Source organism: Dipodomys merriami, unplaced genomic scaffold, assembly GCF_024711535.1.
Source record: "Dipodomys merriami isolate MVZ:Mamm:240054 unplaced genomic scaffold, mDipMer1.0.p SCAF_1, whole genome shotgun sequence".
Taxonomy (NCBI): domain Eukaryota; kingdom Metazoa; phylum Chordata; class Mammalia; order Rodentia; family Heteromyidae; genus Dipodomys; species Dipodomys merriami.
The window spans coordinates 132,165,937-132,179,490 of NW_027202270.1; the positions used below are offsets into that span (position 1 = coordinate 132,165,937).

General features: G+C 48.4%; 1 protein-coding gene across 3 annotated transcripts in view; it reads left to right on the forward strand.

The window, feature by feature from the left end:
- The window catches only part of Actn1 (actinin alpha 1), a 103,214-nt gene that overhangs the window by 62,830 nt on the left and 26,830 nt on the right, over positions 1-13,554 (forward strand). For all 3 annotated transcript variants that reach the window (XM_070031419.1, XM_070031438.1, XM_070031427.1), the window contains exons 4-7: positions 5,589-5,675; positions 7,445-7,532; positions 8,072-8,150; positions 11,436-11,517. In XM_070031419.1, the coding sequence (XP_069887520.1) occupies positions 5,589-5,675; positions 7,445-7,532; positions 8,072-8,150; positions 11,436-11,517 (336 nt within the window). The remainder of the gene's footprint in view (positions 1-5,588; positions 5,676-7,444; positions 7,533-8,071; positions 8,151-11,435; positions 11,518-13,554) is intronic.

Sequence of the window (13,554 nt, forward strand, 5' to 3'; positions counted from 1 at the left end):
TGTTGCGTGGACTTGGTGGGGACTCTGGAGAGCTCAGGGAGGCTTGTCCTGTAGAGGGGACCATGCTATCTGAGACCAGCTGGTCCGATGCTGTACCATCTTCCAGCTTTTCCAAAGAAGTCGGGAATCCAGAATTGTAGAAAAGACAAAATGAGCAATTAAAATAAACAAGTCCTTTTATTTATTTATTTTGCCCATCCTGGGGCTTGAACTCAGGACCTGAGCGTTGTTCCTGAGCTTCTTTGCTCAAGACTAGACAGCTCCATTTCCAGCTTTTTTTGTGTGTGATTAATTGAAACTAGGAGTCCTGGATTTCCTGCATGTGCTGAGATTCTCGGATCTCTGCCTCCTGAGTAGCTAGGATTACAGGTATGTGCCACCAGAGCCCAGTGAATTGTCAGTCTTTTCATCAGACAGAGCTAGCTCTAATGCCCACGCTTAGGCTGCCGGCTGAACTTCTTTCCACACTGCTGGTCTCTGCTGCCTCCCATGAGATCCCCAGCCAGACCTGCATAGGTATAGGTAATTCACCTCATAGTGGATGCAGGTCAGGTCTGTGGCTTCCTCTCTGAGTATCAGATGCCAATGTACTTGATGGGAGAGTTGACCCCCATCTCTGCCATGCAGGACACTGAATCTTTGGGGCTCAGCACCGTATCTTGTGTTCTGCTCTGCTGCTCTGTCCTGATCCTCCGTACCCAGACCCAGACCTGACTTATGACGTTCCCTTCCTTCCCTGGTAGCCAGTATGTCTGAGGCTTCCTGATGGTGGAAAATCTATCCTGCAAGTAGCCTCCTAGGATGGCTGCTCTGCTGGGCAGGGAGCTAGTTTTAAAAAAAAAATGGAATTTACTGCACCAGACACTAAGTAAAAGATACTAGGTTGGTGCCAGGCACTGGTCGCTCACAATTGTAATTCTAGCTACTCAAGAGGCTGAGATCTGAGGATCATGGTTTGAAGCCAGCTGGGGCCAGAAAGTCCCATGAGACTATTATCTCCATTAAACTACAAAACAAAACAAAACAAAACAAAAAACAGAAGTAGAGCTATGGCTCAAGTGATAGAGTGTTAGCCTTGAACATGAAAGCTCAGGGACAGTGCCCAGACCTGGAGATCAAGCCCCAGGAGCAGGGGGGGAAAAAAAGATACTAGGTTGGGTCATTGGAATGAGCTCTTCTGGTGATGAGCAGGCCATGTTGCCTGCAGTCCTGATGGAGTTATATCTGGGGCTGCTGAAGGTCCCCACCCCCAGGAGCCGCTCTTCCCTCCTCCAGCATTAGAATTATCATGTGATGCGAGGGTGGACTCTAGATGACCCTAAAGGACAGAACTAGGCTTAAAGGGAGACCGTATAGGCCAGCTAGACAACATCTTGAGCCTTAGGGAATAGAACTGGTGTTCCAGGAAGGTGATACCAGCCCTGTCCCTGAAGGTGTCCAGGTAGAGGATGGAGCCTGGGCACTTACAAACATATAGAGGTTGAATGCATCCCTGAGATTTCTCCAGTGATACTTGGTTCTAGAATGTTTAGACTTGGGGGCTTGGGGGCTTGAGTGATCGATGGTTAGGAACACAAGAGAACTTTTGAATATCTGTAGGCAGGAAAACCTTTGTGTCTGGGTGCCAAGAGACTAGAGGTAGTGTCAGTCATTTAGCATCTGGGTGGGAGCAGATGGGGGTGCAGTAGCCCATGCAGAGGTATAGGAGGTGGTGGTTTCTGGGTTCCTGTTTCCATCATGTGACCTCTGTGCACATCATGCAGTCTACTCTGAACCTGGGCAGATGAGGGGAGTGAGGGGAAGCAGTCCCCACTGTGTAGCTCCTCTACATTGCAGTGGATGGCAGCTGTTTATTCCCACACCTGTGGCAGACCTTGTTAACTTCCCTGTGGCTTAGTCCAAGGCGCCCAGTTGTGGGCTTTGGAATCTTCGGTGTGGGCCCAACCTTCTGAGCAGTCCCCTGACAGAACTGCCTGTAAGCGGGGTGTCTGTGCTGTAATCATAGTGATCTTTATAAAACATCTCCTGTTTTCTTAGGGGGGCCCTCTTTAGGAGGGTTCCCTCCCTTCCCCCAGGGTGGGATGGGAGTCAGGTAAAATGGGAGCTCTTGGAAAGCATTTCATTTGTTTGTTCTTAGTGCTTCTCTTTCCTGTACTAAAACTGCTTCTTTGTTGTACCTTAGAACTTAGGAAGACATCACTGGGGAGGAGAGGTTCTCTGGAAAAGTAACTAGGACCCCCAAAAGAAGCTTTTGGGGTGAGCAGATTTGCAGGCCCTGAGCTTCCTTGGCCATAGGGAATTTGAGGTGTTTGGCCTTCACCAAGGAGTGAGGCACAGGGGGAGCAATACATAGCCCCTCAGAAAGGCTGAGCCGCAGTCACCACATGCTCTAAGCTTGCTTGCTTTACCTTTCTTTTCCCTTTCTTTCTTTCTTTCTTTCTTTCTTTCTTTCTTTCTTTCTTTCTTTCTTTCTTTCTCTCTCTTTCTTTCTTTCTTTCTTTCTCTCCTTCCTTCCTTCCTTCCTTTCTTCCTCCCTTTCTTTCTCCCTCCCTCCCTCCCTCTCTCTCTTTTCTTCCTTCCTTCCCTCCTTCCTTCCTCCTTTCTTTCTTTCTTTCTTTCTTTCTTTCTTTCTTTCTTTCTTTCTTTCTTTCTTTCTTTCTTTCTTTCTTTCTCTCTCTCTCTCTCCCTCTCCCTCCCTCTCTTTCTCTCTCTCCCTTCCTTTCTTTTTTCTTTCTTTCTTCCTTTTTCTTTCTCTCTCTTTCTTTCTTTTCTTTTCTTTTCTTTTGTCGGTTGTGGGGCTTGAACTTTGGGCCTGGGCACTGTCCCTGAGCTCTTCAGCTGAAGGCTAGTACTCTACCACTTGAGCTACAGCACCATTTCTGGTTTTCTGGTGGTTAATTGGAGATAAGAGTCTCACAGACTTTTCTGCCCAGACTGGCTTTGAACCGTGGTCCTCAGATCTCAGTAACTAGGATTACGGGTGTGAGCTACCGGTGCCCAGCTTTTTTTTTTTTTATTGTGAGATTTCTCTTAGAGTTGAAATGCTGTCCATAAAATGTCATTATCAAGATTTTTTTTAAGTCATTAAAAACTCATGAACGCAGTCTTTGCTGGATGTTTTCTGTCTGAGCACATCCATGCTCTGCCCCATGCCTGGGCCTGCTCTGGGAAAGCCCGCTGTGTTCCTAGAGGCCTCTGAACATGCATTCATTATATTAGTGCCTGCCAAGGTTAATTCATTCATTCATTCATTCACTCATTCACTCACTCACTCACTCAGCAAATACTAGTGGAGAATGTCCTCAGTGCCAGGTACTGCACCAGATGCAGTGATACAAACCAGGAAAAAGTCCTGACCTTGTGGAGCTGGTATCCTAGAAGGGAACAGAATGCACAGTTTCAGCAACAAAGTCCATGAGACTCTTATCTCCAATTAACCACCAAAAAGCTAGAAGTGGAGCCATGGCTCCACTAGCCTTGAGCACAAAAGCTCAGGGATAGTGCCCAGCCCCTGAATTCAAGCACTTGGATGCGTGCGCGCGTGCACGCGCGCGCGCACGCGCACACACACACACACACACACACACACACACACAGCCAGTTTATACTTCTAGCTGTAAATCTTGAAAGCACTGAGATGTATGCCTGTTTTAGTTTTTTAACTTTGCAAACTTAATCACTGGAAAAATAATCTTATTTCTTTGATTTCCAGCAAGATTAAACATGCTTATGAATTGTTTATTTATATTTCATGTTTTGTGATATGGTGATATGTCTGTTTGTGCCTGTTGCCTATTTACCTACTGAGAACTTAGACTTTTTCTTATCACTTTAAACTCTTTAAGTGTTAGGGATATCAAAGCATTGGAAGCTATAGATAAAATGATCATCACTTTATGAGCTGATTTTCTTTTGGTGGGTAGGGGTGGGGTTAGAGTTCTGTGTGTTGAACTCAAGGCCTCCTGCTCACTAGGCAGATGCTCTCAGTCCTTTGCCTTTTAGTTTTTTACAGGTAGAGTCTTGCACTTTTTTTTTTTTTGGCTGGGGCCAACCTCAGACTGTGATCCTCCTACATCTGCCTCCTACATAGCTAGAATTACAGATGTGAATCACTGCGTTTGACTGAAAATAGTTTTATGCTGGATGTGGCTGTCTATATCTTTGTTGTTGTTGTTGTTGTTTGTGGGGCTTGAACTCTGGGCCTGGGCACTGTCCCTGAGCTCTTCAGTTCAAGGCTAGCACTCTACCATTTGAGCTATAGCGCCCCTTCTGGTTTTCAGGTGGTTAATTGGAGATAAGAGTTACACAGACTTCCCTGCCCAGTCTGGCTTTGAACCGCAGTCCTCAGATCTCAGCTTCCTGAGTAGTTAGGATTACCGGAGTGAGCCACGGGCACCCAGCTTGTGTGTATCTTTATAACCCAAGTCTCCAGCATGGGCTAGTGCTCCCCTGGAGCCTGGGGCTCTGTTAGTGGGAAGCACTCTGTCCTATCTGGTGTCCCAAGTGGATACCAGTCTTCCTTTGCCAGTTACCCACACGCAGACTCAGTGGAGCTGCTGCTTGAGGGAAGTAGCTCTCTGCTTTGAAACTTGTCGGCTCTAGCGCTGTGTGCAGTTCTGCCCTAGCTTTTGAAGAAGGGGCAAAGATCCTAGAGCAAGGCTTGCCTCACTGGAATCACCATGGTTAGGGGTGTGTGGGTATAGACCCTCATGCATGTGGAAGTGATCCCTCTCATGGATCTCCTGCATCTCCCCTAAAAAGGGGAAAATAAGACATTCCTTGGTTTCTTACTCTCAACTGAGCGCACCTTGTAATAGGTCAGCCTTCCCTGGTCTGCTAAGGAATCTCACTGTCCAACCACCAAGACCATAAAGAGCCCTGTGACTTAGGCTCCTTAAAAACACAACTGATTTATGTTTGTATTTGTGCTTCTAGGCCTGGTATTTTTTTTTTAAATAGAATTTACAGCATTTAAGAGTTTAAAAAATTGCTGCAGGTTTCTGAGTGAAGAACTTGATGTATAATTAAAAAATAAAATTCTATGTGAGTACCTTAGGAATGGCCTAAGAGAGTTGATTGGGGAGTCCGAGGACCATTCAAGGTGTATTTTAAAGAACTGTCAAGTCTGCAGCTCTCTGTGTGGACTGCCATTCTGAGCATAGTGATTATAGAGGACGCAGCTCATGGAGTGGTCCAAAACTGTGGGATGACTTAGAAATCCAGCCCCTCTCATCTGTCAGGCTGGTGACACAGCTCAGAGCTTAAGGCACCTCTTCTCTGTGGCCCAAGATAGACTTCTCTCCTAGCATCTAACTGTTGGTTGATAGCACTGACTTAAAAACTTTCTCTTAGGGATTGAGAGGTAGGATGGCTCACAGGTAGAGTGTATACTTAGTATGTTCAAGGCCCTGAGCTCCATCCTCAGCACAAAAATAAAAATAAAAATCTACTCTTTTCCTCTACAAGCTGGAAGGAGCTCTGTAGGTTTGGAGGCCTAGGTGTGTGGACCTATGTGGGAATTCTGGGGATGGTAATTCTGGCCTCCTGTCATCAGTCCTCACTCACGTAGCCTGCTGTTCTTTCTGTAGAAATCGTGGACGGGAACGTGAAAATGACCTTGGGTATGATCTGGACCATCATCCTTCGCTTTGCCATCCAAGACATCTCTGTGGAAGGTAGGTCTCTGCTGTCTTCCATTCCTCAAGCTTGTTACCATTCCCTGGCCTTCTTCATCTTTCTTCCTCTCTGGGCTCAGCCAGGGAAATTCCTTCTCCTGGGGCAACCATACTGGATCACAGGTCATTTCTGTCCCTAGGCCTCTTGTTCTGGTGTAGGGAAAGAGCTTTTTTCTTTTTTCTTTTCTTTCTTTCTTTTTTTTATGGAGCTTTTTCCTGTGGTTATGTTGGATCAAAACTTAAAGGATACAGGGAAAATAGCCTTGAGGGGAAAGTTAATAGCAGTAAGCATCAGCATCATCCAGTAAACAACCTACAGATGTATTATGGCTCCTCCCACTTTGAGGAAGCCCAGAGCTGTGGTGGGAAGTTTATTAGAAACCCCACCACAGTCTTGGTGAGAAAAACAAAGTAGAGATCAGAGACCCGGAGCTGGCCCCAAGTCTGTCACTTTGCTCCCACAGCACCCTCTAGTGGCAATTTTGTGGATCTGCGGGGGGGGGCACAATGATTGGGACAATCAGTGGTCCTTCTGTACAGCAGTTTTTGAGGCTGTTTGATGTGCATGTATATATTTTATGATATTGTATATTGTTGTGAACATGCTAAAACACATGTACAAGAACAAATATTTAAAATATGAAATGGAAATCATGTTTTAAAAATATTTTTGGTTTAGTTTAGTTTTTGTCAGTCATGGGGTTTGAACTATTTGGTTCATTTTAGTGGCATAGAAATCACAAGCAGTTTTATCCAAAGGCATGTCTTGATGTGAACAATGTGAGTCATTTATTTTGTTATGCAAATTTTAGGTTTTCGATACTTTATAATTCAACACTGAAGTCTAAAGTCTGAAGTTTGAAGTATGGCCCATAATACTCTCTTAAAGTGTGCTTCTTGTTAGTGATAGTGGATATAAATTAATTTTTCAAATAGTTGTCTTGCTTTTCTTTATTCTTTTGGGTGGAGTTCTTGTTGACTCAAATTATCCATTTTGTTGTGTGTTTTTTTAACATGGGAGCTTGAACTCAGTAGCAACACTAGCTGAGACCATTTTTGTATGCTCCTGCCTGAGGTGTTATAATCTTTGTAGGCATATTTTAACATTTTAAAGTCCACTTTGTGAAAATAAATGAGATCAACCATGAACCCACTCCACTGGGTACCATAACCTGCAATTCATAGACATGACCCAGGGGGCAGTGCAGTTTGCAGCCTATTGATGCTGAGAGCAACCTGCGTCCCCTGTCATCGGACACCTGACTGCTGCGTACACACAGCGGTTAGTAAATATAGGCAGCCATTATTTATTTAAGTAAACATAAAAACCTGGGTCAGAATCATCACGCTCTTCTCCTGTGCTCTTTGCGCTTTGTAGGCTGTATAATACCATCCTGAGGCTTCTCTGGACCTGTAGAGTTTCAAGACTGTTCAGAGTTCTCCCCAGAGCTACCACTTGTTAGAGGTTGCTAACTTTTCTTGTCTTGCTACCACTTCTTTGAATGAAAAGGAGCCTGGACGATGCTCCAAAAGTCTGAAAAGCAACTCCTGTCTCTGATTTTCAGTGTCTGATGTGGCTAGCTTGCCTTTCTGTTCTCAAATAACTTCTGAAACTACCAAACAGCCAGGGAGAATAGCCTGGGCTTCTTCTCTCCTTAGCAGCAGGGTTGGGCTCTAGACATCACGGTGGGGCCCTTCGTTAGCCAACCCCCCCCCCCCCGGCTTCCCCTGGGTCAGGCATTGACCTCTACCCATCCCCTTCCCCACAGAGACCTCAGCCAAGGAAGGGCTGCTCCTGTGGTGTCAGAGGAAGACGGCCCCTTACAAAAATGTCAACATCCAGAACTTCCACATCAGGTGAGTGTAGGGGCCAGGACTTCTGCAGCCTCCTTCAGCAACTCCAGGCCCCTTGGCTGGATGATCTCCATTCCAGAACACCATTGGGCCCTCACAGGGAGGAAGTGGCCTTTTGGGGGAAGAGGTGTTGCTGTGCCTTTGGACCTCTTCACCCTCCCCACAGTACCGTGGCTACATCCACTGCCTGACACCCCTCTGGTTGAGGGGTATGGTACTGGAAGAGCTGGAAGGAGAAGGTACTGAGAAATTACAGACTAGCAAGACCAGGGCTGTAAGCTTGGCGTGGGGAAAGCTGGATGTTCCCAGTTCATCTTAACTGGCCAACCCCATCCCAAGCTTGACCTCAGTGCCTAGGAGTGTGGCAAGCAGAATCTCCATCCTGTCTTCTAAATCCTGCTCCGTGGAGTTAGGGAATCATCCATGGAGCATCAGAGGTCCCAGCTTGCAACGGTGCCCTTGGTTGGTGCTGGGCTACCTCCTCCACCCCCAGGGGGCTCACTCACTAGCGTACCTTGTTCTTTCTCCCTCTTCTCCGGCAGCTGGAAGGATGGCCTTGGCTTCTGTGCCTTGATTCATCGACACCGGCCAGAACTGATTGACTATGGGAAGCTGCGGAAGGTATGTGGGCCTCCACCTCCCGGCCCTCTGGTCTCTGGTGGGTGGGGTAGACTGGGAGAGCGGGCAGGACAGTCTGTCTGGGAAAGTCCAGGCTGAGGGGTTTTGAACCTATACACTAGCCAGTCAAAGCCCTATCTAGAAGTGATAAGAAACACACCTTCCCTGTGAGGGTTGCCTCTTTACCCAGCATGCATGACATGGTACCCCACACATACAGCCCACCAGATAACTGCCACTACCAGAGCCGTGGTGGCTGTGTCCTTAGTGTGATGCAGGCTGCATGGTACTTCTCTCTTCTATTATTCCTGGCTTTCTATGGTGGAGATTTTAGTCCCATGATTTCAATCATTGCATCTCCTAGGAGACACTAATCCCAGGCTTGTCCCTGCCCTGCTGTGCAGTTTCAGGCAGGGTATCCCATCCGTAGGTTTGATTCTCTTGGTTGCTGCTGGGTTACATTTGTGCTCTTGCCATGCTGCTGGCTACATAGCCCACACTGGTCTTTGGGCTCTGGAGCTCAAGGGATTATCCTGCCACAGCTCCTGAGGAGCCTGGGACTGCAGGTGTACACCATCTCGGTAACTTCATTTGTGCAGCTGGCATGGCACTGCTAGGTGGTTTTCTTGCGCAAGTATGTAATGGTGTGTGTGTGTGTGTGTGTGTGTGTGTGTGTGTGTGTGTGTGTGTGTGTGTGTGTGAGATAAGGAGTCAGGAGCTGTTTCGAGCTTAGCAGTTCTTGGCATCCACACTGGTTAAAAGACATTGGCCTGTCCTCTTATCCATCCCAGGGCCAAGAGACCAATGGGCATCTATGGGAAGAGCACTTGAGCCCTCCTAAACCCCTAATTGGTGATCTGGAATAAAATAAAAATGTCACCTGTCCATGATCAGATCTTGTAGCGAGAGGACTTCTAGGAATGAGGGTCTTGCATTGCTGCACTGCCTTTTGATAGCTGGAAGGCAGTGTGCTCAGGACAGTCCCTGCCTGCCTGTGTCCTGGGAAGGGTCTCTAGCCAACCAGTGCCTGAGCAAGGTATACATTATCCATGCTGAGCACCCTCCATTTGGGGGAGTGTAGTTCACAAGCTGCCACCAAGGACCTGTGAGGAAGAAAGGGACACCTGAAGCTTGGGGCTGGGACCTCTGCCCACCTACAAGGGTCCATCTGCTGAAGGAGAAGAGTTGGTGGCCTGGCTCAGTATGTGGCTTAGTCTAGTCCTCAAGCTAACCTAGGGACAGGGGAGATCCCAGCCTACTAGCTTAGCTGTTTTGCAAAGGAAAACACACACGCGCGCGTGCACATACACACACACACACACACACACACACAGATTGAGAAGCTATAGGAGACACACACACACACACACACACACACACACACACACACACACAGATTGAGAAGCTATAGGAGATCCCAGCCTACTAGCTTAGCTGTTTTGCAAAGGAAAACACACACACACACACACACACACACACACACACACACACACACACACACACACACACACACACACACACAGATTGAGAAGCCATAGCATCCTGAGAGTTGTGTGGCCAAAGCAAGCTTTCCAGGTGGCAGCCTTACATGCCTTCCTGTTGAGCGGCTGGGCTGGGCTGGGCTGGGCTGGCAGGTGTGTCACACCCCTGTGCACAGCAATTTCCCACCTTCCACAGAAAGTGACACCTATGCTGGCTGAGCCTCTGAAGTCACTTGTCCACTCTGGAGGCTGCAGAAGCTACAAGCCTTTGGAGACAGGAGTCCAGGAGTGTCTGGCACCCTGCTAGGGTCCCCCCTCAGCCTCTGTTCCTCTCTGCCCATTTTGCCTGTTAGGTGTTCACTCCTTCTCTTCAGCTCAGCACCGTCCATGATGCACAGCCCGGTCCCCGCACAGACTTGAACCTGGAGAGCTGGGAAAACTTCCCAGAGCCAACTGCAGAGCCAACTGGTGCTTGAGAGTAGGGGGCTTCCACGGGGAAGTTCCTTCTTCTGGTCCTGGCTTTGGATGGAGGGGAGGGGGAGAATACACTTGGAGCCTGCACACTAACCTCAGTAGTACCAGGCCCTCGATGGAAATGACCTTCACTGCTGGGTGCTATTTTTTATCAACCTGGCTACTGTCAAGTTCCCAGAAGGACCCCTATCTTGCTCTATTTTGAATAATTTCCTCTGAAAACTGCCAAATGTGTGCATTTAGTCCTCTGTTGCTTTGTATTGAGCATACAGGAAAACTGATTTCTGAGCTGTCAAACAAAACTTCTTTGCTGGCTGGGCGCTGGTGGTTCACACGTGTAATCCCTGCTACTCAGGAGGCTGAGATCTGAGGATTGTGGTTCAAAGCCAGCTGGGGCAGGAGACTCTTCGCTCCAATGAGCCACCAAAAAGCTGGAAGTAAAGCTGCAGCTTAAGTGGTAGAACACCAGCTTTGAGCAAACAAAAACTAAAGGACTCCCAGGTCCTGCTGGCTCCAAATTGTGATCCTACTGACCTCTGTCTTCTGAGTGACTGCAGGCTTGAGCTCCTGTGCCTGGCCTGTGTTTAGGTCTTTGAGGATCGGCCATAATGGTCTCCACAGCAGCTGCACTGTTTTATATCCCCACCAGTGTCTGCATTATATCCCAATGTGCAGGAATCCCCATTTTCCCACAACCTCATCATTCCCAAGAAGGTGGCAGAGGCACAGGGATATCAGGTAATCAGGGAATCAGAAGGCTCTGGCTACTTGAAAGAGCTCAGAAACTTCATGGAGCCGGGCACTAGTGGCTCACACCTGTAATCCTAGCTACTACATCCTAGCTACTCAGGAGGCTGAGATCTGAGGATCGTGGTTCAAAGTCAGCCAAGGCAGGAAAGTCCATGAGACTCTTACCTCCAATAAACCACCAGAAAACCAGAAGTGGAGCTGTAGCTCAAATGGTAGAGCTCTAGCCTTGAGCTGAAGAGCTGAGGGACAGCGCCCAGGCCCAGAGTTCAAGCCCCATGACTGACAAAAAATAAAATAAAATAAACTTCATGTAGCATAGGCTCCTGATTCAGAGCTTGTAACTCAACTCTTGAGTTATGGATGGGGAAACTGAGTCCCACTGGCTGGTGGCAGCATGAATGGTTGCCCTGCTCCCAGCATGCATTTCTTAGCAATCCTAGCATCAGGCCAGTGTTGCTCACTCTGTATGGAAGTTCAAGGAGGAACGTGATGGGTAGAAGTACCCCAGCCACCCCAACCAGTTTTGGTGACCACAGCTGAGTGTCATGCTCTTTGTCATGGCTTTCTCCTCTTCTCCCTCCAGGACGATCCACTCACAAACCTGAATACAGCCTTCGACGTGGCAGAGAAGTACCTGGATATCCCCAAGATGCTGGATGCTGAAGGTAAAGCACTGTCCTTCCGTGCCCCCTGGCTCTTCCCCGGGGCAGAAGGGGGAGGGCCTGGTCTGTCTGCTAAACCCCATTTGAAGCTGGGTGCCAGTGGCTCACACCTGTAATCCTAGCTACTCTGTAGGCTGAGGTCTGAGGATCACAGTTCGAAGACAGCCTGCGCAGGAAAGTCCGTGAGACTCTTACCTCCAGTGAACCACCAGAAAACCAGAAGTGGCGCTGTGGCTCAAAGTGGTAGAGTACTAGCCTTAGGTGAAAAAGTTCAGGGACAGCACCCAGGGTTCAAACCCCATGCCCCCCTCCCCCCAGTTAAACCCCATTTGACGAGCCTGGGGTTCCTTGTATGCCAGGATTCTGCAGCTCCCTGTGGTTTGGAGGAGGAGCTAGCTGGTACGACACCGGGCCTTGGGCTGAGCAGGTACCCGTGGCCTAAGGAAGCTCTCATCTTTGGGGGTCAGGGGAGTGGGTGTGGGGGTGAGTGGGATGGAGTGTTCCCTTTTGACTCAGCTCCTGCCCACCATTTGGGGTGGTAGGGATGGGGTCCTCGGGCTGAGAGGCGCCCTGCAGAGCCTATCATCCTAACCCATTGTACTCTGGGGTAGTTGGCAGACCGTAGAACTCAGAACCCTCACCTCCTCTTGCTATGCTGCCTGTTCCTGCCTCCTTCTAAGTCCTTGTGGTCCTGGGGGCACACCCTTCCCCCCGCTTCTGAGGAGAGAGCCAGAAAGCTCTGGCATGGACTGCCCTGGTGCCCAGCTCCAGCCGGAGGAGGCGGCTCCCATGCTGGGTAGAAGAGGAAGGGACCCCATCAGTGAAGGCTTTTCTGCTCTGTAGGCCTCCTGTACAGTGTGTCTGCTCCACCCCCGGGGGCTAGGAGAGGAATGGAAGTAGTCTGAGGCTGCCTCCTTCCCCTCTGCTTCCTGCCCCACCCTGGTGGCTCTTCTCTTCTTTTTCCTATGTTGATTGAACCATGGACATGCCAGGCGAGGGCTGTACTACCTGAGCTGTATCCCCAGCCCTTTGATTTGATTTCAGTTTTCAAAATAGAATCTTGTGCTAACATTGCCCAGCTTGGCTTTGAACTCTATCCTCCTGCCTCCACCTACCACTTAGCTAGGATTACAGGTGTATGCCACCATGCCCAACCCTACTGACATCTTAAAGTTGAAAATACTACTAAAAATTTCTTTAGCCAAGTGCCAGTGGCTCACCCCTATAATCCTAGCTACTCAGGAGGCTGAGATCTGAGGATTGCAGTTCAAAGCCAGCTCAGGCAGGAAAGACCATGAGTCTCCTATCTCCAATAAACCACTAGAAAACCGGAAGTGGCGCTGTAGCTCAAGTGGTAGAGCACTCGCCTTGAGCTGAAGAGCTAAGGGACAGTGCCCAGGCCCAGAGTTCAAGCCCCATGACTGGCAAAAAAAAAAAAAGAAAAGTTCCCATGAGATTCTTATCTCCAATTAACCACTCAAAAAGCAGAAGTGGCCAGGTGCTGGTGGCTCACGCCTCTAATCCTAGCTACTGAGGAGGCTGAGATCTGAGGATCACGGTTCAAAGCCAGCCTGGGCAGGAAAGACTATGAGACTCCTATATCCAATAAACCACCAGAAAAACGGAATTGGCGCTGTAGCTCAAGTGGTAGAGCGCTCGCCTTGAGCTGAAGAGCTGAAGGACAGCGCCCAGGCCCAGAGTTCAGGCCCCACGACCGACAAAAAAAAAAAAAAAAGCAGAATGACACTGTGGATCAAGTGGTAGAACACTAGCCTTGAGCACAAAGAGGCTCAGGGACAGCACCCAGGCCTTGAGTTCAAGCCCCACAGCCAACAAAACAATTAAAAAAAAAAAAGTGAGCAGAAGTATGAGAATAGCATAATGAGCTCATATATGGATCATCTAGATAAGATAATTGGGATTTTTTTCTTTATTGAAATAATCAGAGTGGCTCACTTCTGTAATCCTAGCTATGCAGGAGGCTGAGGTCTGAGGATCTGTTTGAAGTCAGCCCAGGCAGAAAAGTCTGTGAGACTCTTA